The 23,420-nt window shown below is 67.3% G+C and overlaps 4 protein-coding genes and 2 long non-coding RNA genes across 9 annotated transcripts in view; 2 read left to right on the top strand and 4 right to left on the bottom strand.

The window, feature by feature from the left end:
• Positions 1-15,516, top strand: part of MYBPC2 (myosin binding protein C2) — a 20,926-nt gene extending 5,410 nt beyond the window's left edge. The window contains exons 10-26 of one of the 3 annotated variants that reach the window (XM_080411701.1): positions 705-870; positions 1,156-1,262; positions 1,815-1,844; positions 1,924-2,063; positions 2,851-3,010; positions 3,412-3,516; positions 5,016-5,204; positions 5,572-5,706; positions 6,419-6,586; positions 6,700-6,788; positions 7,872-8,064; positions 12,543-12,682; positions 13,433-13,592; positions 14,358-14,494; positions 14,643-14,829; positions 15,104-15,135; positions 15,455-15,516. In XM_080411701.1, the coding sequence (XP_080267827.1) occupies positions 705-870; positions 1,156-1,262; positions 1,815-1,844; positions 1,924-2,063; positions 2,851-3,010; positions 3,412-3,516; positions 5,016-5,204; positions 5,572-5,706; positions 6,419-6,586; positions 6,700-6,788; positions 7,872-8,064; positions 12,543-12,682; positions 13,433-13,592; positions 14,358-14,494; positions 14,643-14,829; positions 15,104-15,114 (2,117 nt within the window). In that variant the 3' untranslated portion in view covers positions 15,115-15,135; positions 15,455-15,516. Of the gene's footprint in view, positions 1-704; positions 871-1,155; positions 1,263-1,814; positions 1,845-1,923; positions 2,064-2,850; positions 3,011-3,411; positions 3,517-5,015; positions 5,205-5,571; positions 5,707-6,418; positions 6,587-6,699; positions 6,789-7,871; positions 8,111-8,435; positions 8,488-8,803; positions 8,962-9,865; positions 10,326-11,085; positions 11,857-12,542; positions 12,683-13,432; positions 13,593-14,357; positions 14,495-14,642; positions 14,830-15,103; positions 15,136-15,454 lie in introns of those variants that run through there. The other 2 variants (XM_080411699.1, XM_080411700.1) reach the window with 2 other exon arrangements.
• LOC308057650 lies at positions 5,739-6,410 on the bottom strand. 2 transcript variants are annotated; one of them, XR_013925380.1, is made up of 3 exons: positions 6,277-6,410; positions 6,105-6,224; positions 5,739-6,031 (listed from the first exon to the last, which is right to left on the bottom strand). It is a non-coding gene; the product is annotated as an uncharacterized lncRNA (long non-coding RNA). The 2 variants fall into 2 exon arrangements; XR_013925381.1 differs by having other exon boundaries at positions 6,105-6,270; positions 6,324-6,403.
• On the bottom strand, positions 12,589-13,224 carry LOC308057651. The gene is made up of 3 exons (XR_013925382.1): positions 13,137-13,224; positions 12,804-12,823; positions 12,589-12,723 (listed from the first exon to the last, which is right to left on the bottom strand). It is a non-coding gene; the product is annotated as an uncharacterized lncRNA (long non-coding RNA).
• Positions 13,866-23,420, bottom strand: part of NOSIP (nitric oxide synthase interacting protein) — a 25,903-nt gene continuing 16,348 nt past the window's right edge. The window contains exon 10 of the mRNA XM_080411706.1: positions 13,866-13,876. The gene's annotated coding sequence lies outside the window, so the exon portion shown is untranslated. The remainder of the gene's footprint in view (positions 13,877-23,420) is intronic.
• GARIN5A (golgi associated RAB2 interactor 5A) lies at positions 15,637-17,142 on the bottom strand. Its single transcript, XM_080411710.1, has 3 exons — positions 16,913-17,142; positions 16,190-16,332; positions 15,637-16,112 (listed from the first exon to the last, which is right to left on the bottom strand). Exons 1-3 carry the CDS (start codon positions 16,994-16,996, stop codon positions 15,824-15,826), a joined length of 516 nt encoding a protein of 171 aa, XP_080267836.1. The 5' UTR covers positions 16,997-17,142; the 3' UTR covers positions 15,637-15,823.
• EMC10 (ER membrane protein complex subunit 10) lies at positions 17,207-21,645 on the top strand. Its single transcript, XM_080411707.1, has 7 exons — positions 17,207-17,370; positions 18,405-18,462; positions 18,568-18,680; positions 18,755-18,859; positions 20,050-20,231; positions 20,922-21,015; positions 21,517-21,645. The coding sequence occupies exons 1-7, from the start codon at positions 17,269-17,271 to the stop codon at positions 21,625-21,627; spliced, it is 765 nt and encodes a 254-aa protein (XP_080267833.1). The 5' UTR covers positions 17,207-17,268; the 3' UTR covers positions 21,628-21,645.

The raw sequence follows: 23,420 nt of genomic DNA, 5'->3' as shown, positions 1-23,420 counted from the left end.
CCGGGGGTGCTGGGGGGTCTCCAGGGTGTCCCAGGGTTATCTAAGGAGTCTCCCAGGGGGTCTCCAGGGGGTCCCAGGGGTATTTAGGGGGTCTCCCGGGGGGGTTTCAGGAGGTCTCAGGGGCTCTCCAGGAGGTCCCAGGGGTGTCTGGGGTGTCTCCCAGGGGTCCTCCAGGAGGTCCCGGGAGTGCTGGGGGGTCTCCAGGGGGTCCCAGGGGTATCTAAGGGGTCTCCCAGGGGGTCTCCAGGGTGTCCCAGGGGTATCTAAGGGGTCTCCCAGGGGGTCTCCAGGGGGTCCCAGGGGTATCTAGGGGGTCTCCCGGGGGGGGTTCAGGAGGTCTCAGGGGCTCTCCAGGAGGTCCCAGGGGTGCTGGGGGTCTCCAGGAGGTCCCAGGGGTGTCTGGGGTGGTCTCCTGGAGGTCCCAGGGGTGTCTGGGGTGGTCTCCAGGAGGTCCCAGGGGTGCTGGGGGTCTCCAGGAGGAGGTCCCAGGTGGTCCCAGGGTGTCTAGGAAATCTCCAAGGGATCCCGGAGAGTTTCCAGGACTCTTGGGGGGGTCCCTAAGGTGCTGGGGTGGGCGGGATCTCAGGGGGTTTCCAGGGGTGCTGGGTGGTGGTTCCTAGGGGTTCCCTGGCAGGGTCTTGAGGGGTTCCCAGGGACACGGGGGGGGGTGTCCCTCAACCCTGTCGTGTGTGTCCCCCCCTCAGAGAAGCAGCTGGAGGTGCTGCAGGACATTGCGGACCTGACGGTGCAGGCGTCGGAGCAGGCGGTCTTCAAGTGTGAGGTGTCGGACGAGAAGGTGACGGGGCGCTGGTTCAAGAATGGGGTGGAGGTGCGCCCCAGCAAGCGCATCCACATCTCCCACACCGGCAGGTGGGTGCGCGGGGACCCCCCAGGGTGGGCTACAGCCACCCATGGGGGTCTCAGGGAGGGATTGGAGGCAGCCGTGGGGGTCTCGGTGGGGTTGGAGGCACCCGTGGGGGTCTCGGGGGGGGTTGGAGACACCCCCAGGGGTCTCAAGAGCTTGGACCCCCCCATGGGTGCCATGGGGAGCCTGAAGCCACCCATGGGGCTCACGCCCCCCAGGGCCATGTTGGGGGGCTGCTGTCACCCCCTAGTGCCACGGGCCCCCCCCGACCATCCCTGTCCTCCCCCCAGGATCCACAAGCTGGTGATCGACGATGTGCGCCCCGAGGACGAGGGGGACTACACCTTCGTCCCCGACGGCTACGCGCTCTCCCTCTCCGCCAAGCTCAACTTCCTTGGTGGGGGGCACTTGGGGGGCTGAGAGGGGGGCACTTGGGGGGCTGGGGGGGCACTTGTGGGGTGGGGGGAATGTAAGACCCTTGGGGACACTTGTAGCACTGGGCGGGGGGTGTCAGTTGTGGGGCTGAGAGGACACTTGTGGGGCTGGGGGGGTCAATTATGGGGCTGGGGGGGTCAGTTATGAGGCTGGGGGGGTCAGTTATGAGGCTGGGGGGGTCAGTTATGAGGCTGGGGGGGTCAGTTATGGGGCTGGAGGGGTCAGTTGTGGGGCTGAGAGGGTCAGTTGTGGGGCTGAGAGGGCATTTATGGGGCTGGGGGAGGTCAGTTGTGGGGCCGAAGGGGTCAGTTGTGAGGCCAGGGGGGGTCGATTATGGGGCTGGTGGGGTCAGTTATGGGGTTGAGGGGTCGATTATGGGGCGGGGGGTCAGTTATGGGGCTGGGGGTCAATTATGGGGGGGGGGGGGTGTCAGTTATGGGGCTGGGGGGTATTCGGGCACCAGTTTGTGGGGCCCCCCCCCCCCCCATTAACCCTTCCCTCCCCACGCCCGCAGAGATCAAGGTGGAGTACGTTCCCAAGCAAGGTGAGGTGGGGGCAGGGCGGGGGGGTGATGGGACATGGGGGGGTGACAGTGTCCGAGCGCGGTGTCCCCGTGTCCCCAGAGCCCCCCAAGATCCACCTGGACTGCTCGGGGAAGGCGACGGAGAACGTCCTGGTGGTGGTGGCGGGGAACAAGCTGCGCCTCGATGTCCCCATCTCGGGGGAGCCCGCACCCACCGTCACCTGGATGAAGGGCAACGAGGTGACACCGGTGTCCCCCATGTCCCCACCCAGGGGTCCTGTGTGTCCCCGTGTCCTTGGGGACACCCCTGTCACCCTGGGTGTCCCCATGTCCCTGCCTTGGGGGTCCTGGGTGTCCCCACGTGCCCATCCTGGGGGGTCCCGTGTCCCCATCTTCAGGGGTCCCGTGTTCCCCCCATGTTCATGTGTCCCCACCCTGTGGTGTCCTGGGTCCCCTCCATGTCCCCACATCCCCACCTGGGGGGGTCCCATGTCCCCTGGCCCCATGTCACATGTGACACATCCCTGTGCCCTCCCCTGTGCCCCCATTACCCCGTGACACCTCCCCATGTCCCCATGTCCCCTGCCCCATGACACCTCCCCATGTCCCCTACCCCATGACATCTCTTGTGTTCTCATGTCCCCATGTCCCTGTGACACCTCCCTGTGTCCCTGTGTCCCCTACCCCATGACATCTCTTGTGTCATGTCCCCATGTCCCTGTGACACCTCCCTGTGTCCCCGTGTCCCCTACTCCATGACATCTCTTGTGTTCTCATGTCCCCATGTCCCTGTGACACCTCCCTGTGTCCCCGTGTCCCCATGTCCCCTACTCCATGACATCTCTTGTGTCCTCATGTCCCTGTGACACCTCCCTGTGTCCTCATGTCCCCTACCTCCATGACACCTCCCTGTGTCCTTGTTGTCCCCGTGCCCCCTCCCCTGTCCTCATGTCCCCATGTCCTCGCGACACCTCCTGTGTCCCTGTGACACCCCCGTGCCCTGATGTCCCCATGTCCCCCCACCCAGGTGTTCTCGGCGCGGGAGGGCCGTGCTCACCTGGAGGAGAAGCCGGACCTGAGCAGCTTTGTCATCGAGAGCGCCGAGCGCGGGGACGAGGCCCGTTACACCATCCGGGTGACAAACCCCGTGGGGGAGGACATGGCCACCATCTTGATCAAGGTGGTCGGTAAGGAGGGGACACAGCAACATGGGGACGTGGGGCTGGGGATGAGGGGACACGGATGTGGGGCTGGGGACAAGGTGACATGAGGCTGGGAAATAGTGGACACAGGGATGTGGGGCTGGGGGGACACGGGGACATGGAGCTGGGGACAAGGGGACACGGGGCTGGGGATGAGAGGATGTGGGGCTGGGGATGAGGGGACACAGGGACGTGGGGCTGGGGACGAGGGGACGTGGGGCTGGGGACGAGGGGACATAGACACGTGGGGCTGGGGACGAGGGAACACAGGGATGTGGGGACAGGGGGAACGTGGGGCTGGGGACAGGGGGTGGCCGGGGAGGGGGGTGCAGGCCGGGGGTGTCGCGTGTCCCCCTGTGCCACCACGTGTCCCCGTGTCCCCACAGATGTGCCCGACCCGCCCGAGGCCGTGCGCATCACCTCAGTGGGGGAGGACTGGGCTGTGGTCACCTGGGACCCCCCCAAGTACGACGGGGGACAGCCGGTCACTGGTGAGTGCATGTCCTGCCTGCACCGCCCTGCCTGCCCTGCCTGCCCTGCCTGTACTGCCCTGCCTGCCCTGCCCCACCCTGCCTGTACTGCCTGCCCTGCCTGCCCCGCCCTGCCTGCCCTGCCTGTACTGCCTGCCCTGCCTGCCCCGCCCTGCCTGCCCTGCCTGTACTGCCTGCCCTGCCTGCCCCGCCCTGCCTGCCCTGCCTGTACTGCCTGTACTGCCTCCCCTGCCCTGCCTGCCCTGCCTGCCCTGCCTGCCCTGCCTGTACTGCCTCCCCTGCCCTGCCTGCCCTGCCTGCCCTGCCTGTACTGCCTCCCCTGCCCTGCCTGCCCTGCCTGCCCTGCCTGTACTGCCTGTACTGCCTCCCCTGCCCTGCCTGCCCTGCCTGTACTGCCTCCCCTGCCCTGCCTGCACCGCACCGTCCTGCCTGCCCCGCCCTGCCTGTACTGCCTGTACTGCCTGCCCCGCCTGCCCTGCCCTGCACTGCCCTGTACTGCCTGCCCTGCCTGCACCCCCCTGCCTGCACCCCCCTGCCCTGCCTGCCCTGCCTGCACTGCCCTGCCCTGCCCTGTCCTGCCCCGCCCTGCCTGTCCTGCCCCGCCCTGCCTGTCCTGCCCCGCCCTGCCTGTCCTGCCTGTACTGCCATACCCTGCCATGCCCTGCCTGCACTGCCTGCCCCGCCCTGCGTGCATTGCCCTGCCTTCCCCGCCCTGCCTGCCCTGCCTGTACCGCCCCGCCTGCCCTGCCTACACCGCCCTGCCTGCACCGCCCTGCCTGCCCCGCACCCCCCTGCCTGCCCCGCACCCCCCTGCCTGTACTGCCTGCCCTGCCCCGCCTTGCCCTGCCCCGCCTTGCCCTGCCCCGCCTTGCCCTGCCCCACCTTGCCCTGCCCCACCTTGCCCTGCCCCACCTTGCCCTGCCCCACCTTGCCCTGCCTGCCCTGCCCTGCCCTGCCCACCCTGCCCTGCCCGCCCTGCCTGCACTGCCCTGCCTGCCCTGCCTACCCTGCCTGCACCGCCCTGCCTGCCCTGCCTACCCTGCCTGCACCACCCTGCCGGCCCTGCCTACCCTGCCTGCACGGCCCTGCCTGCCCTGCACCCCCCTGCCTGCACCGCCTGCACTGCCCTGCAACGCCCTGCCTGCCCTGCCTGCACCGCCCTGCACCCCCCTGCCCTGCCCTGCCTGCCCTGCCATACCCTGCCAGCCCTGCCATGCCCTGCCTGTGCTGCCCGCACTGCCTGCACTGCACTGCCTGTATTGCTTCCTGCCTGCACCACATTACCTGTCCTGCCTGCACTGCTGCCTGCACCACCCTGCCTGTTCTGCCCGCCCTGCCTGCACCCTCCTGCCCACTGCCCTGCTCACCCATGCCCCTGCCCATGCGTCGCTCTGCCCAGCCGTCACTCCCTGTCCCCACTCACACGTCACCCCCCCACATGCATCCCCTGCTCACGTGTCCCTGCCCACACGTGCCCCCCGCCCCCCCGTGCCCCCCAGGGTACCTGATCGAGAGGAAGAAGAAGGGCTCCATGCGCTGGATGAAGCTCAACTTCGAGGTGTACCCCGAGACCACCTACGAGTCCACGCGGATGATCGAGGGGGTGCTCTACGAGATGCGTGTCTTCGCCGTCAACTCCATCGGCATCTCCCAGCCCAGCCACAACACCCAGCCCTTCATGCCCATCGGTGGGGGTCCCGGGGGGAAATCTGGGGGGTCCCGGGGGGTCCAGGGCCCCCTGGGGCATCCCCTGAGGGGGATTTGGGGGGTCTTGGAGGGTCCTGGGGAGCCCTGAAGTGGAGCTGGGGGAATAGGAAGGGGTGTAGGGGGTCCTGGAGTGCAGGTGAGAGGGGGCCTTGGGGGGTCCCAGGGGGTTCTGAAGGGGACTGGGGGGGCCGAGAGGTTTCTCAGGGGTCCTGGGGGTGGGGTCTGGAGGAGATGAGAGGGGGTTTGAGGGGTCCAGGGGGTTCTGAAGGGGTTTGGAGTTCCTGGGGAGGTCAGGGGTGGGTCGAGGGGGTTGGGGGTGCAGCGGGTGACTTCGGGGTGCCCCCCCAGCCCCCACGAGCGAGCCCACCCACCTGATGCTGGAGGATGTCACCGACACCACGGCCACGCTGAAGTGGCGGCCCCCCGAGCGCATCGGGGCGGGGGGCATCGACGGCTACCTGGTGGAGTACTGCCGCGAGGGCTGTGAGTGGGGCGCCCCATGGCGGGGGACCCTGACCCACAGGGGGAGGACCCTGACCCATGGCGGGGGGGGGGGGCCTGACCCATGGCGGGGGGACCTCAACCCACGGTGGGGGGCCCTGACCCACAGAGGGGACACCCCAGGGGACCAATGGGGCAGGGGGGGCTTTGCCTGCCCCCGTCCTGCCCCATAACCTGGCCCCCACTCTTGCCCCATAGCCCTGCCCCGGTGACCCCAGCCCCCCATCACCCCAACCCCCCATGACCCCAACCCCTTGTCCTCCAACCTCTTGCCCCTCCCCCCTCCTTTACCTGTTGCACCCCAACCCTCATCCCCAGCCCCACAGCACCCCAACCCTTGGTCCTAGCCCCATAGCACCCCACACCTCACCCTGCCAAACCTCACCCCCAGCCCCACAGCACCCCAACCCTTACCCCCCACCCCAGAGCACCCTAACCCTCACCCCAGCCCCACAGCATCCCAGCCCTTGCCCTCACCCCAGCCCCACACCCCCTCAACCCTTGCCCCCCGCCCCGCAGCACCCCAATCCTTGCCCCCCACCCTGCCTCAACCCTCGCCCCCCACCTCCCAGCACCCTAACCCTTGCCCCCAGTCCTACCCCACCCCTTGCCCCCTACCCGACTCCCTGCCCCCCAAACCACCCCTTGCCCCCCACCCCATGTGCCCCCCAACCTCGGCCCGCCGCCCCCCCAGCGGACGAGTGGGTCCCAGCCAACACGGAGCTGGTCGAGCGCTGCGGCTTCACCGTGCGGGGGCTGCCCACGGGGGAGAAACTGCTTTTCCGTGTCATCGGGGTCAACATCGCCGGCAAAAGCCCCCCGGCCACGCTGGCCCAGCCCGTCACCATCCGCGAGATCGTGGGTGGGTGCCCGTGGGTGTGGGGCGGGGCCGTGGGGTGAGGGGGAGCCCCCCTCCCCCCAAGGGCTTCCCCCTGCCCCACGGCTCCTCTCCATCCATTCTGTGTCCCCTCCCAGAGCGCCCCAAAATCCGCCTGCCCCGGCAGCTGCGGCAGACCTACGTCAGGAAGGTGGGAGAACAGGTCAACCTCGTCATCCCCTTCCAGGTGAGGGGGGAGGGGCTGCCCCACGGGGGGGGGGCTGTGGCGCTATAGGGGAAGGTCACAGCCCCACGGCGCTATAGGAGAAACATATGGCGCTATAGGGGAAGGTCACAGCCCCCAGTGCTATAGGGGAAGGTCACAGGCCCACGGCGCTATAGGGGAAACATATAGTCCTACAGGGGAAGGTCACAGTCCCCCAGTGCTATAGGGGAAGGTCACAGCCCCACGGCGCTATAGGGGAAACATATGGTGCTATAGGGGAAGGTCACAGCCCCACGGCGCTATAGGGGAAACATATGTTGCTATAGGGGAAGGTCACAGCCCCATGGCGCTATAGGGGAAGGTCACAGCCCCACAGCCCTATAGGGGAAACATATGGTGCTATAGGGGAAGGTCACAGCCCCCCAGTGCTATAGGGGAAGGTCACAGCCCCACGGCGCTATAGGGGAAACATACGGTGCTACAGGGGAAGGTCATAGCCCCACGGCGCTATAGGGGAAGGTCGCAGACCCACGGCGCTATAGGGGAAGGTCGCAGACCCACGGCCCTATAGGGGAAACATATGGTACTATAGGGGAAGGTCACAGCCCCATGGCGCTATAGGGGAAACATGGTGCTATAGGGGAAGGTCACAGCCCCATGGCGCTATAGGGGAAACATGGTGCTATAGGGGAAGGTCACAGCCCCACGGCGCTATAGGGGAAACATATGGTGCTATAGGGGAAGGTCACAGCCCCACGGCGCTATAGGGGAAACATATGGTGCTATAGGGGAAGGTCACAGCCCCACGGCGCTATAGGGGAAGGTCACAGCCCCACGGCCCTATAGAGGAAACACATGGCACTATAGGGGAGGGTCACAGCCCCACGGCGCTATAGGGCTATATGGTGGGAAGCCAACAGCCCCCCAGTGCTACAGGGAGAGCTCACAGCCCCGTGACACCGTAGGGGCAGCCACCAGTCCTGTAGCGCTATGGGGCCCCGCGCCAGCCCCCCAGCTCCAGAGGGATCGCTCACCCACAGCCCCGCCGCGCTCTAGGGCAGCCCCACATGCCATGGGCCCCACTGACGCGTGTCCCACCGTCAGGGGAAGCCGCGGCCGCAGGTGACGTGGACCAAAGAGGGGCAGGCGCTGGGGGAGGACATCCACATCCGCAACTCCGACACCGACACCGTCTTCTTCATCCGCGCGGCCGCACGGCACCACTCGGGAGAGTACCAGCTGCGCCTGCAGATTGAGAACATGGAGGACACGGCCACCATGCGCCTTCGCATCATCGGTGGGCACCCCCGGGGGCTGCACCAGGGGCACTGGGAGCACTGGGAGCACTGGGATGGGGGAGCTGGGCCTGCACCGTGTGGTGCGAGGCAGGTCGAGGACGTGGAGGTCATCCCGTTGCGTGTCAATGGGCACTGGGAGTACTGGGACTGGTGTACTGGGAGCACTGGGAGCACTGGGACTGGGTGGACTGGGTGGACTGGGACTACTGGGATGGGGGAGCTGGGCCTGCACCGTGTGGTGCGAGGCAGGTCGAGGACGTGGAGGTCATCCCGTTGTGTGTCAATGGGCACTGGGAGTACTGGGACTGGTGTACTGGGAGCACTGGGAGTACTGGGACTGGGTGGACTGGGTGTACTGGGACTACTGGGATGGGGGAGCTGGGCCTGCACCGTGTGGTGCGAGGCAGGTCGAGGACGTGGAGGTCATCCCGTTGCGTGTCAATGGGCACTGGGAGTACTGGGACTGGTGTACTGGGAGCACTGGGAGTACTGGGACTGGGTGGACTGGGTGTACTGGGACTACTGGGATGGGGGAGCTGGGCCTGCACCGTGTGGTGCGAGGCAGGTCGAGGACGTGGAGGTCATCCCGTTGTGTGTCAATGGGCACTGGGAGTACTGGGACTGGTGTACTGGGAGCACTGGGAGTACTGGGACTGGGTGGACTGGGTGTACTGGGACTACTGGGATGGGGGAGCTGGGCCTGCACCGTGTGGTGCGAGGCAGGTCGAGGACATGGAGGTCATCCCATTGCGTGTCAATGGGCACTGGGAGTACTGGGACTGGTGTACTGGGAGCACTGGGAGTACTGGGACTGGGTGGACTGGGTGTACTGGGACTACTGGGATGGGGGAGCTGGGCCTGCACCGTGTGGTGCGAGGCAGGTCGAGGACGTGGAGGTCATCCCGTTGCGTGTCAATGGGCACTGGGAGTACTGGGACTGGTGTACTGGGAGCACTGGGAGTACTGGGACTGGGTGTACTGGGACTACTGGGATGGGGGAGCTGGGCCGGTGCAGTGTGGTGTGAGGGAGGTTGAGAACGTGGAGGTCATCCTATTGCATGTCAATGGGCTCTGGGAGTGCTGGGACTGGTGTACTGGGAGCACTGGGAGCACTGGGACTGGGTGTACTGGGAGCACGGGGAGTGCTGGGACTGGTGTACTAGGAGCACTGGGAACACTGGGATGGGGGAGCTGGGCTGGTGCGAGGCAGGTGAGTGAGGAGGTCATCCCATTGCGTGTCATCAATGGGCACTGGGAGCACTGGAAGTACTGGGAGTGGGTGTACTGGGAGCACTGGGATGGGGGAGCTGGGCCAGCACCGTGTGGTGTGAGGTAGGCTGAGAACGTGGAGGTCATCCCATTGCATGTCACCAGTGGGCACTAGGAGCACTGGGAGCACTGGGAGTGGGTGTACTGGGAGCACTGGGACTGGGTGTACTGGGAGCACTGGGACGAGGGAGCTGGGCCCGAACCATGTGGTGCGAGGCAGGTCGAGAACATGGAGGTCATCCCATTGCGTGTCAATGAGCACTGGGAGCACAAGGAGCACTGGGACTGGGTGTGCTGGGAGCACTGGGAGTGCTGGGACCGGTGTACTGGGAGCACGGGGAGTGCTGGGACTGGTGTACTGGGAGCACTGGGATGGGGGAGCTGGGCTGGTGCGAGGCAGGTGAGTGAGGAGGTCATCCCATTGCGTGTCATCAATGGCCACTGGGAGTGCTGGGACTGGTGTACTGGGAGCACTGGGATGGGGGAGCTGGGCCGGTGCAGTGTGATGTGAGGGAGGTCGAGAACGTGGAGGTCATCCCATTGCGTGTCAATGGGCACTGGGAGTACTGGGACTGGTGTACTGGGAGCACTGGGAGTACTGGGACTGGGTGGACTGGGTGTACTGGGACTACTGGGATGGGGGAGCTGGGCCTGCACCGTGTGGTGCGAGGCAGGTCGAGGACATGGAGGTCATCCCATTGCGTGTCAATGGGCACTGGGAGTACTGGGACTGGTGTACTGGGAGCACTGGGAGTACTGGGACTGGGTGGACTGGGTGTACTGGGACTACTGGGATGGGGGAGCTGGGCCTGCACCGTGTGGTGCGAGGCAGGTCGAGGACGTGGAGGTCATCCCGTTGCGTGTCAATGGGCACTGGGAGTACTGGGACTGGTGTACTGGGAGCACTGGGAGTACTGGGACTGGGTGTACTGGGACTACTGGGATGGGGGAGCTGGGCCGGTGCAGTGTGGTGTGAGGGAGGTTGAGAACGTGGAGGTCATCCTATTGCATGTCAATGGGCTCTGGGAGTGCTGGGACTGGTGTACTGGGAGCACTGGGAGCACTGGGACTGGGTGTACTGGGAGCACGGGGAGTGCTGGGACTGGTGTACTAGGAGCACTGGGAACACTGGGATGGGGGAGCTGGGCTGGTGCGAGGCAGGTGAGTGAGGAGGTCATCCCATTGCGTGTCATCAATGGGCACTGGGAGCACTGGAAGTACTGGGAGTGGGTGTACTGGGAGCACTGGGATGGGGGAGCTGGGCCAGCACCGTGTGGTGTGAGGTAGGCTGAGAACGTGGAGGTCATCCCATTGCATGTCACCAGTGGGCACTAGGAGCACTGGGAGCACTGGGAGTGGGTGTACTGGGAGCACTGGGACTGGGTGTACTGGGAGCACTGGGACGAGGGAGCTGGGCCCGAACCATGTGGTGCGAGGCAGGTCGAGAACATGGAGGTCATCCCATTGCGTGTCAATGAGCACTGGGAGCACAAGGAGCACTGGGACTGGGTGTGCTGGGAGCACTGGGAGTGCTGGGACCGGTGTACTGGGAGCACGGGGAGTGCTGGGACTGGTGTACTGGGAGCACTGGGATGGGGGAGCTGGGCTGGTGCGAGGCAGGTGAGTGAGGAGGTCATCCCATTGCGTGTCATCAATGGCCACTGGGAGTGCTGGGACTGGTGTACTGGGAGCACTGGGATGGGGGAGCTGGGCCGGTGCAGTGTGATGTGAGGGAGGTCGAGAACGTGGAGGTCATCCCATTGCGTGTCAATGGGCACTGGGAGTACTGGGACTGGTGTACTGGGAGCACTGGGAGTACTGGGACTGGGTGGACTGGGTGTACTGGGACTACTGGGATGGGGGAGCTGGGCCTGCACCGTGTGGTGCGAGGCAGGTCGAGGACATGGAGGTCATCCCATTGCGTGTCAATGGGCACTGGGAGTACTGGGACTGGTGTACTGGGAGCACTGGGAGTACTGGGACTGGGTGGACTGGGTGTACTGGGACTACTGGGATGGGGGAGCTGGGCCTGCACCGTGTGGTGCGAGGCAGGTCGAGGACGTGGAGGTCATCCCGTTGCGTGTCAATGGGCACTGGGAGTACTGGGACTGGTGTACTGGGAGCACTGGGAGTACTGGGACTGGGTGTACTGGGACTACTGGGATGGGGGAGCTGGGCCGGTGCAGTGTGGTGTGAGGGAGGTTGAGAACGTGGAGGTCATCCTATTGCATGTCAATGGGCTCTGGGAGTGCTGGGACTGGTGTACTGGGAGCACTGGGAGCACTGGGACTGGGTGTACTGGGAGCACGGGGAGTGCTGGGACTGGTGTACTAGGAGCACTGGGAACACTGGGATGGGGGAGCTGGGCTGGTGCGAGGCAGGTGAGTGAGGAGGTCATCCCATTGCGTGTCATCAATGGGCACTGGGAGCACTGGAAGTACTGGGAGTGGGTGTACTGGGAGCACTGGGATGGGGGAGCTGGGCCAGCACCGTGTGGTGTGAGGTAGGCTGAGAACGTGGAGGTCATCCCATTGCATGTCACCAGTGGGCACTAGGAGCACTGGGAGCACTGGGAGTGGGTGTACTGGGAGCACTGGGACTGGGTGTACTGGGAGCACTGGGACGAGGGAGCTGGGCCCGAACCATGTGGTGCGAGGCAGGTCGAGAACATGGAGGTCATCCCATTGCGTGTCAATGAGCACTGGGAGCACAAGGAGCACTGGGACTGGGTGTGCTGGGAGCACTGGGAGTGCTGGGACCGGTGTACTGGGAGCACGGGGAGTGCTGGGACTGGTGTACTGGGAGCACTGGGATGGGGGAGCTGGGCTGGTGCGAGGCAGGTGAGTGAGGAGGTCATCCCATTGCGTGTCATCAATGGCCACTGGGAGTGCTGGGACTGGTGTACTGGGAGCACTGGGATGGGGGAGCTGGGCCGGTGCAGTGTGATGTGAGGGAGGTCGAGAACGTGGAGGTCATCCCATTGCGTGTCATTGAGCAATGGGAGCGCTGGGACCAGTGTACTGGGAGCACTGGGAGCGCTGGGCCTGGGTTTCAGGGGGTGTTTTGGGGGGGTGTTTGGGGGGGCGGTTCAGGGGTGTTCTGGGGGTGTTTGGGGGAGCGGGGCGGGGGGGGGGGGTGAGGGTGCATTTAGGGGCGTTTGGGGGGTCAGGGGGTGCTCCGGGGGGCGCTGGGTGACGGCTGCCCGCAGAGCGGCCGGGCCCCCCCCGCGGGGTGCAGGTGAAGGAGGTTTGGGGGTTCAACGCGCTGCTGGAGTGGGAGCCCCCCCAGGACGACGGCAACTCCGACATCACCGGCTACACCGTGCAGAAGGCCGACAAGAGAACCATGGTGAGGGGCAGGGGGCTGCTGGCCCTGGACCCCCCCCCCCACTGCCCCCCAAAGCCCTGGCCTGCCCCCCCGAGTCACTACCTGCCCCCCGAGTCACTACCTGCCCCCCCAGACCCCCTACCCCCCCCCCAGAGTCACTACCTGCCCCCCCAGACCCCCTGCCCCCCCGAGTCACTACCTGCCCCCCCAGACCCCCTGCCCCCCCCGAGTCACTACCTGCCCCCCCAGACCCCCTGCCCCCCCCTGAGTCACTACCTGCCCCCCCCGAGTCACTACCTGCCCCCCCAGACCCCCTGCCCCCCCCGAGTCACTACCTGCCCCCCCCGAGTCACTACCTGCCCCCCCAGACCCCCTGCCCCCCCCCAGAGTCACTACCTGCCCCCCCAGACCCCCTGCCCCCCCCAGAGTCACTATCTGCCCCCCCAGACCCCCTGCCCCCCCCCCGAGTCACTACCTGCCCCCCCAGACCCCCTGCCTGCCCCCCAACTCCCTGCCTGCCCCCCAAGAGCCCATACCCATCCCCCAGACTTTTTTGCTGCCCCAAAAAGTCCCTGGCTGCCCCCTAAGAGCCCCCCCCAGCCCCACAAGAGCCCCCCCCAGCTGCCCCCCCACCCCACCCCCGGAATGGTTTACGGCGTACGAGCACAGCTGCCTGCTCTCATGTCCCCCAAGAGCCCCTACCTGCCCCCCCAGCCCCCCGGCTGCCCCCCCCGGCAGCCCCCCCCCAGCCCCCCGTGCCCCCCCCCCCAGGAGTGGTTCACGGTGTACGAGCACAACCGGCTGCCCCGGTGCACGGTGTCGGAGCTGGTGATGGGGAACGAGTACCTGTTCCGGGTGTACAGCGAGAACCAGTGCGGCCTGAGCGAGACCCCCGGGCTCTCCACCAACACCGCCCGCATCCCCAAAGCAGGTCCCCCACGGCGCGGGGGCACGGGCTGGGGGGGGGGGGTTGGGGGGGGGGGGTTAGGGGGGGGTTTGGGGGGGCCCAGGCACCTGGGCCTGCTTTGGCATGAAGTTGGGGGGCTGCTTGTGGTGGGGGGCGGCCCGGATGCGCTCTAGCGTGGATCCTCTGCTAGTTTGGGGGGGCTGCCTGGATGTGTGGGTCCCCTCCTGGTTGTGGGGGCACCCCAGACATGTGGGTCCCCTGAGGGTTTTGGGGGCGGGGGGGCACCCCAGACATGTGGGTCCCCCCCTGGGTTGTGAGGGGCCACCTGGATGGCTGGGGTCTTTCAGGGTTCTGGGGGGCACCTCAGGTATGTGGGTCCCCCCCCCATTTGTGGGGGGCTGCCTGGATGGCTGGATCCCCTCAGGGTTGGGGGGGGCACCCCAGACACGTGGGTCCACGCAGGGTCGGGGGGCGCCCCCAGAGACGTGGGTCCCCTCAGGATTGGGGGGGGCACCCCAGACACGTGGGTCCCCTCAGGGTTGGGGGGGGGCACCCCAGACACGTGGGTCCCCGCAGGGTTGGGGGGGGGCGCCCCCAGACACGTGGGTCCCCTTGGCATTTTGGGGGTGCTGCCTGCCCCCCCATCTCTGTGAGCCCAATAAGGGGGGGCTGCCACAGGGACCACCAGTTCCCTCGCCGCCCCCCCATTCCTGGACGCCTGGGTCCCCATAGCATTTTGGGGGTGTCCGGGGGGGTCCCCAACCGAGGATGTGTGTGTGTACCCCCCAGGCCTGACGCTGAAGCCCCCCGAGTTCCAGGAGCATGACTTCCGCTCGGCCCCCCAGTTCCTGACCCCGCTGGTGGACCGCAGCGCGGTGGCTGGCTACACCACTGCCCTCAACTGCGCCGTGCGGGGGCACCCCAAGGTGGGGGGGGGGGCAAATGGGGGTCCAGGGGGTGTGGGGGGGTACCCCTAACACTGCCCCCCCAGCCCAAGCTGGTGTGGCTGAGGCACAAGGTGTTGGGGGGGCTTTGGGGTGCATTTGGGGGTCCCTAACCCCGTGTCCCCCCCAGCCCAAGGTGGTGTGGCTGAAGAACCAGGTGGCCATCGGGGAGGACCCCCGGTTCCTGGCCCGGCACAGCCAGGGGGTCCTGACCCTCCACATCCGCAAGCCCGGACCCTTCGACGGGGGCATCTACGGCTGCCGGGCCGTCAATGAGCTGGGGGAGGCCCTCACCGAGTGCAAGCTGGAGATACGGGGTACGGGGGGGGTCCCCGATACCGGGGGAGGGTCCCTGATACCTGGGGAGGGTCCCCGATACCCAGGGGGGGGATCCCTGGGGTCTGGGGGCAGCGCCCCAGGGTCTCGGAGGGAGGCAGCGGTGGTGTCAGTGATCTGGCGGAGGCACTTGCCGAGCACAAGCCGGAGATAGGGGGGGCAGGGGGGTCCCTAGTGCCTGGGGGGCACCCCAGGATCTTGGGGGGACAACCAGCAAACACACACCCCCCCCCCAACATTTCTCTTCCTGCACAGTGCCCCAGTGAAGGCAAAGGCGAAGCAGGATGGTGAGTGGGAGGGGGGGGGGGCAGTGCTGGGGGGCGGCGGGCTGGGGGGCAGGAGCTTGACTGGGGAATGTCTCATCGCGGCGGTGGGTGTTTAATTCGAAGTGCCTGCCTTTAACTGGGGGGGGCATATTTCGGGGGGGGGGGGCTGTATTTCATCGGACGGGTGTTTAATTTGGGGTGGGTGTTTTATTTGGGGGGGGGGTATGCTTAATTTTGAGGGGTGCGTGCTTTATTGGGGGGATTATCTTGAGAAGTGTGTGTGCCTAACTTTGGGGGTGCAGCACCCACTGTGACACCTTCCCCCCCCCCCCCCCCCCAGGGCCGGAGGAGGTGGGCAGAGGTGCCCCCCCAGGAATAAAGAGCCCCCAGCTCCTGGCTGCACCCAGCTGTGTCCGTCTGTCCTTTCGGGGGGTCCCTGCGTTGGGGGTGACATGCTGGCTGTGCCCTCCTGTGTCCGTCTGTCCTTTCTGGAGGGCTACTGATGGACATGGGGGGTCACAGGGGTCCCTAAGCTGGCAGAGGGGACAAGGGGGGGCCATCTGTCCTGCCTGGGGGTCCCTGAGCTGGGGGAGGGGGGTGAAGAGTGGGGTGACCCACCCTCTGTGCCCCCCCCCCCCCCAATGTCCCTCTGTTCTTGCTGGGGGGCCAGGTCGCATCATGGGGGGGCAACATCATCCCCCTTCCACGTTTATTGGGGGGCAGGCACTGCCTCTCCCGGCTCCTCCCTGTCCCCAGAGGGGTCCTGGGGGTCCCTCACCGCCCCAGGGAGTCCCTGAGGGGATGGGGGTCCCGGGGGGCACCCACCAGGGTCCCGGAGGAGGAAGAGGAGCCGGATCCAGCAGGCAAAGAGGCGCTGGAGGTGTCGGGGAGGCGCCAGGAGCTGGAGGTAGAAGGTTCGGCCGGTGGCCAGCCGTGCCCGCAGCTGGTGACACCGGTGGCTGTGCAGGGACAGACGGATGCAGGACAGCGGCAACAGCCTGGCAGGGGGGCGAAATATGGCTGTCAGGGGGTGTCACAGCATTGGGGTGCCGGGGGGGGTGTAAGGGGGGCTCACCCGAACAGCTGGAGCTCCTCAGTGTCAGGGGGGAACGCTGGCACCGGCCGTGCCAGTAGCATGAGGTCAGGGAGTGGGAGGAGGGGGCTGGTGGCGGCGATGCCCACCGTCACCCGGCTGGCCACCTCGCCACTCCATGTCACCTGCGGGGACAGGGATGTGGTTGTGGGGGGGACCAGGCTGGGGGGGTCACGGGGCTGTCGTAGAGGAAGGTGGGAGGGAGCAAGGGGAGCAGTGGGGCGTCTTGCAGGGGGGAACAGGGCTGAGGAGAGGGGTTGGGGGCCATGGATGAGGGGACAGGCTTGGGGGGGGGGGGAGAGGGCTGAGGGGACACAGAGCAGGGGGGACACAGGCCAGGGGGACATGGGGCTGTGGTTGAGGGGACAGGTAGGGGACACAGGACCAGGGCTGAGGGAATACAGGTTGGGGGGACACACGGGACTGCGGCTGACAGGACAGGTGGGGGACACAGGCCAGAGGGGACACAGGGCTGTGGCTGAGGGGACACAGGCTGGGGTACACACAGGGCCAGGGCTGAGGAGACAGAGGCGGGGGGGAACGTGAGGCTGTGGCTGAGGGGACACAGGCCGAGGGGGGACAGTGCCAGGGCTGAGGGGACAGGTGGGGGACACGGGGCCGTGGCTGAGGGACCACAGGCTGAGTGGGACATGGGGCCATGGCTGAGGCACCACACGCGGGTGGCTCCGCAGGGCCTCCCCTCACCTGCATGAAGTCGCTCTCGAAGAGCGGGCAGTCACGCAGCTGCCCGTACTCCCCCTGGGCCAGGCAGTGCCACAGCCGGCCCATACCGCCTCAGGAGCCCGGGGGGCAGACGGGGGAGGGCCGAGGGGCCCCGAAGGAGAACCCGGAGGCCCCGGGAGGACTCGGGGAGGCCCCGGGGAGGCGACGCTGCCGCCGCTCAAGATGGCGCCGAGACGCCTCAAGATGGCGCCCGCGGCCTCGCGCACCGCGCCGCGGCGGGCGGGAAGGGCGCGCGGCAGCCCCGCCCCCTTCCCGCGCTGGGCACGCCCCCTTCCCCCTGGCCCCGCCGCCTCCCCGTCGTGCCCTGCGCGGCCAAGATGGCGGCCCCGGAGCTGGTGCTGGCGCTGGTGCTGGCGCTGCTGGGGGCTGCGGCGGCGCTGGGCGGCGGCGGGAGCTGCCGGGGGGGCCTCGGGCTGCGGGTAAACGCGCTGGGGGGGGCGGGGGAGCCAGAGGTGCGGGTTGGGCTGCGAGAGGGGCCCGGGCTGCGGGTGGGGGGGGGGGCTGCGGGGGTGCCGGGGGGCCCTGCCGTGAGGCGGCTCATTAATATTAATAAGGGGGTGTGGCGTGTGAGCGTTAATAGTCATGAAGGGCGGGTGCATCCCCGCGCTGGTTGGGTGCTGCCCTGAGACGCTGGTTAATATTCATGAAGGGGCGGGCGGTGTGCAGGACAGCTCATTAATATTGACGAAGGGTGGGTTCTCTTAATTGGTAGCTCATTAACGTTAATGAAGGAGCTGGGTTTGTCTAGTGACAGCTCATTAATATTCAGGAGGGGCGGGTGCCGCCCCACAGCAGCTTCTACCTAGGACAAGGCGGGTGCTACCGAGTGACAGCTCATTAATATTAATGACTGGGGGGGTTGGTTTTGGGTTTTGGGGTTTTTTTTTTGCATATCGGTAATTAATATTCACTATGATCACTCATTAATGCTCATGAGAGGGCGGGCACTGCTCCTTACATGTAATGCTGGTGAAAGGCTTGCCTGTACGCACCGGCAGCTCATTAATACTCACGGGTAGGGGGCTATTACTGATTAATATTTCATTAATATTAATAAGCATATGTGTTATTACTTAGAAGCTCATTAATATTCACAACAGGGTGATTATTAAAACTGGCAGCTGGGGGGGCAGCACCAATCTTTACACTGGAGGGCTTCTGCTACTGCCAGCCCTACCTCGGGTAGGCTCATTAATATTCATGAGGGGTGGGCACAAGTCTTGGTTGACTTATTAATATTCATGAGGGGGGTGTCCTTGTCCTGGACACCTGGGTCCCTTGTTTAGGGGGGGGTCCCCATCCTGGACACCTGGGTTCCTTGTCTTGTGGGGGGGGTGTCCCCATCCTGGACACCTGGGACCCCTGCCTGGGGGTGTCACCCCCACCCTGGGGTCCCCACTGGGGGGTGCTGACCCCTCTCCCTTCAGTGTCCCCCCTTGTCGTCCCCCCCCAGCCCGGTGACACCGAGACCTGCGGGCTCACCTTGACCCTGGAGCACTCCTTCGAGCTGGGTGAGTCTGGGGCCACCGTAGCGAGGCAGGGGGTGACGCTGGGGGAGGGGGGGGGTGACATTGGGGGAGGGGCACACTGCCACCCGTGTGTGTCCCCCTCCCCAGATGACAGCCCGCGGTTCCGCAAGCGGGGGGTGCTGGCCTGGACCCCCGGTGCCGAGCCCACGCTGACGCTCACCCAGAAGCAGCTCAGCGAGGACGAGCGTAACCACCTGCGGGTCAGTGGGGGGGGGGCTGGGGGGGGGCTCTGTGGGGGGTAACACCGTGACACTGTCCCTGTGTCCCCCTGCAGGAGGTGGCAGCCCGGGATGGGCTGTACCGGGTGCGGATCCCCCGCAAGCCCCCAGCCCCCGGGGAGGAGAGCGGGGCCGAGTACGTCACCTCCTTCGTCCGGGCGGTGAGTGGGGGGAGGGGGTGCTCCCCGGGACCCCCGGCACCCCCCACCCCCCACATCCCATTCTTGGCCCCCCTGTGTCCCCTCAGTGCCCCCTGTTAGCTTGGGTGTGTCCCCTGTCCTATGTCACCCCATCACCCCCTGTGCCCACCCTCTCCATAAGCCCCTGTGCCCCGCCCCCCCCAACATGAGCCCCTGTGTGTGTCCCCCCGGTGTCCCCCATGTCCCCCACAGTGCCCCCTGTCCCTCCATAACCCCTGTCGCCTCATGTCACTTGTCCCCGCCATGACCCCCTGTCATCCCCCGCTGTGACCCCCTGTCCCTCCATAATCCATGTCCCTTGTCCCCCTATGTCCCTTGTTCCCCTCCGTGCCCCCTGTGTGTCCCCCCCAGTGCTCCCCATGTCTCCCCCAGTGCCCCCTGTCCCTTGTCCCCCCATGTTGCTTGTCCCCTCCATGACGTGTGTGTTCCCCATGACCCCCTGTGTGTGTCCCCGTGTCCCCCCCGGTGCCCCCTGTGTCCCCTCCTGGTGCTCCTTGTCCCTCCATAACCCCTGTCCCTTGTCCCCCTGTGTCCCCTGTGTCCCCCCCCATGACCCCCTGTGTGCCCCCTGTCCCTCCATAATCCATGTCCCTTGTCCCCCCAGTGCCCCCCGTGTCCCCTCCTGGTGCCCCCTGTCCCTCCATAACCCCTGTCCATTGTCGTCCCCCCGTGTCCCTTGTGCCCCCTCTGTCCCCCTTGGTGCCCACCCCGTGTTCCCGCATGTCATTGTCTCCCCTCTGCATGTCATCTGTCCCCTTGTCTGTCCCCCCCCAGTGCCCCCCATCACTCCCTAACCCGTGCCCCCCCCCTTGTCCCTTGTCTGCCCATGTCCCTTGTGCCCCCTCTGTCCCCCCTGGTGCCCCCCCCCATGTGTCCTTTGTCTCCGTCCCCTGTGTCCCCCACTGGTGCCCCCCATCACTCCATAGCCCGTGTCCCCCCTGTGTCCCTTGTCCCCCTCTGTCCCCTCTCTCCCCCTTGGTGCCCTCCCCCTCCGGTATTTCCCCGTGTCCCTTGTCCCCTGTGTCCCCCCCAGTGCCCCCCATCACTCCATAACCCGTGTCCCCCTCTGTCCCCTGTGTCCCCCCCCGGTGCCCCCCATCGCTCCATAACCTGCGTCTCCCCGCCGTGTCCCCCCCGTGTCCCCCCTGCAGTGCGCCCTGGTGGAGTCCCACCTCTCGGACCAGCTGACAGTGCACATGGACGTGGCCGGTAACGTGGTGGCCCTGGGGGTGGTGGCCGTGCCGGGGACCTGCCGCGGCGCCGAGGTGGAGGACGTGGACCTGGAGCTCTTCAACACCTCAGTGGCCCTGCGGCAGCCCCTGCCCGCCGCCACGTGAGTGGGGGGACATGGGGGGGGACATGGGGACATGGTGGGGGACATGGTTGGACACGGAGGGGCACATGGGGGGACATGAGAGGGGACATGGTGGGGGACGTGGTCCTGGGGGTCTTCAACATCTTGGTGGCCTTGTGGCAGCCGCTGCCCACTGCCACGTGAGTGGGGAGACACGGGGAGGACATGGGGACGTGGTGGGGGACATGGTGGGGGACAGGGTCCTGGGGGTCTTCAACATCTTGGTGGCCTTGTGGCAGCCGCTGCCCACCGCCACATGAGTGGGGGGACGTGGGGGGGACGACAAGGGGGGGGTACACGGGGGGGGACACATTAACGGGGAGCTCCCCCACACCCGGGGGGGTCACGGTGGCCATAGAGGGGTGACATAGGGACACTGGGGGGTGGGGGGGCACCAGGGGATGGGGTGATGCTGGGGGGGGGGGGGGGGGTGTCCCGACAGGGGACATGATGGCCCTGGGGGGACATTTGAGGGGCCCATGGGCGCTGGGGGGGGGTTGAGGTTGAGGGAGGGCCCCCATGGGCGCTGTGTGTGTGACAGTGTAGGGGGCTGTTTCAGTTTTGGGGTTGGGGGGGGGGCTGCCTGTGGGTGGGGGTGGGGGGCACTGGGGGTGCCCCATGCAGGGGGGTGTGTTGGGGGTGTGTGACCCCCCCTTGCCCCCCCCCCAGCCCTGAGACAGCCGCCTTCATCCGGCACCTGGAGCAGGAGCAGGCGCAGCGCGCCAAGAACCCCCAGGAGCAGAAATCCTTCTTCGCCAAATACGTGAGCGGCCCCCCCGAGACCCCCCCCAAAAAACCCCAGAGCTCCCCCCAACCCCCAAACCCCCCCAGACCCCCTCCAGAACCCCAACCCCCCCGCCGAGCCCCCACCAGCCACCCAAAATCCCCCCGAGCCCCCCCACCCCTCAAAACCCCCGAGACCCCCAAAACCCCTTCAAGCCCCCCCCGAGCCCCCCCCCCAAACTCCATTAGCCCCCCTACAACCCCCCTGAGCCCCCACATCCTCCCCCTGAGCCCTCCTGGCCCCCCCAACTGCCCCCAAACCAGCCCTTGCCCCCCCCCCAGCCCCTCCTGCCCCCCTCAACCCCTCCTGGGCCCCCCAATCCCTCTTGGCCCCCCCAACTCCTCCCAAACCAGCCCTTGGCCCTCCCAAACTGCTCCTGGGCCCCCCACTCCTCCCGCCCCTCCCCCATTCTCCCCTGGGGGGGGTCAGCAGGGAGGGGGGTGTATTTGGGGATGACACCCCCCCCCTTTTTCCCCGCAGTGGATGTACATCATCCCCATCGTCCTCTTCCTCATGATGTCCGGAGCCCCCGATGCAGGGGGGGGGCAAGGGGGGGGCACGGGGGGTGGGGGGGGCGCAGGGGGCAGGTGAGACCCGCCCCCCCCCCCCCCCTCCCCCCTGAATCCCACCTTGAGGTGGGGGGGGGCGGCACCAATAAACCCGTGTGTGACCCCTCCCCCCCTCTTGCTGCTTGTCTGTGGGGGTCATTGGGGGAGGGGGAGGGGCTTCCTGGGAGGGGGCGTGGTCTGCAGGGGGTGTGAAGAGCTGTGAGTGGCTGGGGGGTGGAGTGGGCAGAGCGTGCCGGGCGGTGGGTGAGGTTCTGTGAGGGGGCGGGGCTTGCTGGTGGGTGGGGTTGTATGGGGGTGGGGCTGAGCGATGGGCTGGGTTGGGCGGTGGGTGGAGCAATGCGGAAGGGGCGGGGCTTAGCAGTGAGCATTGTGTGGAGGGGCGGGATTTAGCGTTGGTTGGAGGTGGGGTGCTGCGGTGGGATGGGTTACATGGATGGGCGGGGCTTAGCGGTGGCGATTCATGCGGAGGGGCGTGGTTTATCGCTACTTGTGGGCGGAGCTATGCAGAAGGGCGGGAGTTAGAGATGGGCGGGTTTTAGAGATGGGCGTGTTGCGTGAAGGGGGCGTGGTTTAGCTGCAGCAGTGGGCGGGGGTGTGGCCTAGCGGCAGGCTGGTTTATAGGGGCGTATCTTAGCGGCAGTAATGTGGGCGGGGCAATACGGAGAGGCGTGGCTTAGCAGTGTATGTGGGCGTGGTGATGCGGAGGGGCGGGGCTTGGCGGGGCTCTGCGGAGGGGGCGTGGCTTAGCGGTGCCGGTGGGCGGAGCGCTGCGGAGGGGGGTGCGGCTTGCCGATGGGCTGGGTTCCACAGAGGGGGCGGGGCCTGGCAGCATCGGCGGGCGGGGCGCGGCAGGTGGGCGGGGCCGGTGGGCGGGGTCTGGCGGAGGCGGCCGCCGGGTGGGCGGGGCCGGGACGCGCCGCTCCGCCGCGCCGGGGGCTCCGCTCGGCCGCTGCCCGGGGCCGCCCCCGCCGCGCCCGGCACCGCCGGCAGGTACCGCCCGGGGCCGGGGGGCCTCCGGGGCCGGCACGGGGGAGGGGTCGCTGTTAGCGGGGCCGGGCGGTGCACGGGGGTGGCGGTGTAATGGGGTCGGTGCAATGGGGGGGGCAGCGGCGCCGTGCAATGAGGGTGGGTCGCTGTAACGGGACCGTGCAGTGAGGGGGGAGTCGGTGTAACGGGGTCGGTGCAGTGGGGGTGGGGGTCGGTGTAACGGGGTCGGTATAACGGCGCCGTGCAATGGGGGCGGGGGGTAACGGCGCCGTGCAATGCACGGGGGGGGGGGGGAGGTTGTCGGTGTAACGGGGCCGTGCAATAAGGGGCGGGGGGTAGCGGGGCCGTGCAATGCATGAGGGGGGGTGACGGGGCCGTGCAATGCATCGGGGGGTCTGTCGGTGGAACGGGGAGTGGCAGCGCACCGGGGGCGTGCAAGGCACGGGGATGGGGGGGGTGATCCGTGGAACGGGCGTGCAAGGCACGGGGAGGGGCGCGCGATGGGGGTGCGGGTGCAACGGGGCCGGCCGGGCGTGCAAGGCACGGGGGAGGGGGCGTGCAATGGCGGGGGGGGCGTGCAATGCACCGGGAAGAGGTGTGCAAGGGGGGTGGGCGTGCAAGGCGGGGGGGCCGTGCAATGCACCGGGGAGAGGTGTGCAAGGGGGTGGGCGTGCAAGGGGGGGGCGTGCAATGCACCGGGGAGGGGCGTGCGGGGGGGGTCGAGGAAGAGGGTGTGCAATGCACCAGGGAGACACGTGCAAAGGGGGGTGTGTGCAAGGGGGGGGGCGTGCAGCTGTGCAATGCACCAGGGAGCTGAGTGCAATGGGG

Source organism: Falco punctatus (assembly GCF_963210335.1).
Source record: "Falco punctatus genome assembly, contig: scaffold_230, whole genome shotgun sequence".
NCBI classification, from domain to species: domain Eukaryota; kingdom Metazoa; phylum Chordata; class Aves; order Falconiformes; family Falconidae; genus Falco; species Falco punctatus.
The sequence above is the reverse complement of the archived record's forward strand: the minus strand, read 5'-3'. Positions and strand labels throughout refer to the sequence as shown.

Coding starts and splice junctions, on each gene's coding strand:
- EMC10 (XM_080411707.1), top strand. CDS start 17,269: ATGGCGGCCCCGGAGCTGGTGCTGGCGCTGGTGCTGGCGCTGCTGGGG. Junction 17,371..18,404: donor GGGGGGGCCTCGGGCTGCGG/GTAAACGCGCTG, acceptor GTCCCCCCCCAG/CCCGGTGACACCGAGACCTG. Junction 18,463..18,567: donor GGAGCACTCCTTCGAGCTGG/GTGAGTCTGGGG, acceptor CCCCCTCCCCAG/ATGACAGCCCGCGGTTCCGC.
- GARIN5A (XM_080411710.1), bottom strand. CDS start 16,996: ATGGGCCGGCTGTGGCACTGCCTGGCCCAGGGGGAGTACGGGCAGCTG. Junction 16,333..16,912: donor TCGAGAGCGACTTCATGCAG/GTGAGGGGAGGC, acceptor CTGTCCCCGCAG/GTGACATGGAGTGGCGAGGT. Junction 16,113..16,189: donor GAGGAGCTCCAGCTGTTCGG/GTGAGCCCCCCT, acceptor CCCCCCTGCCAG/GCTGTTGCCGCTGTCCTGCA.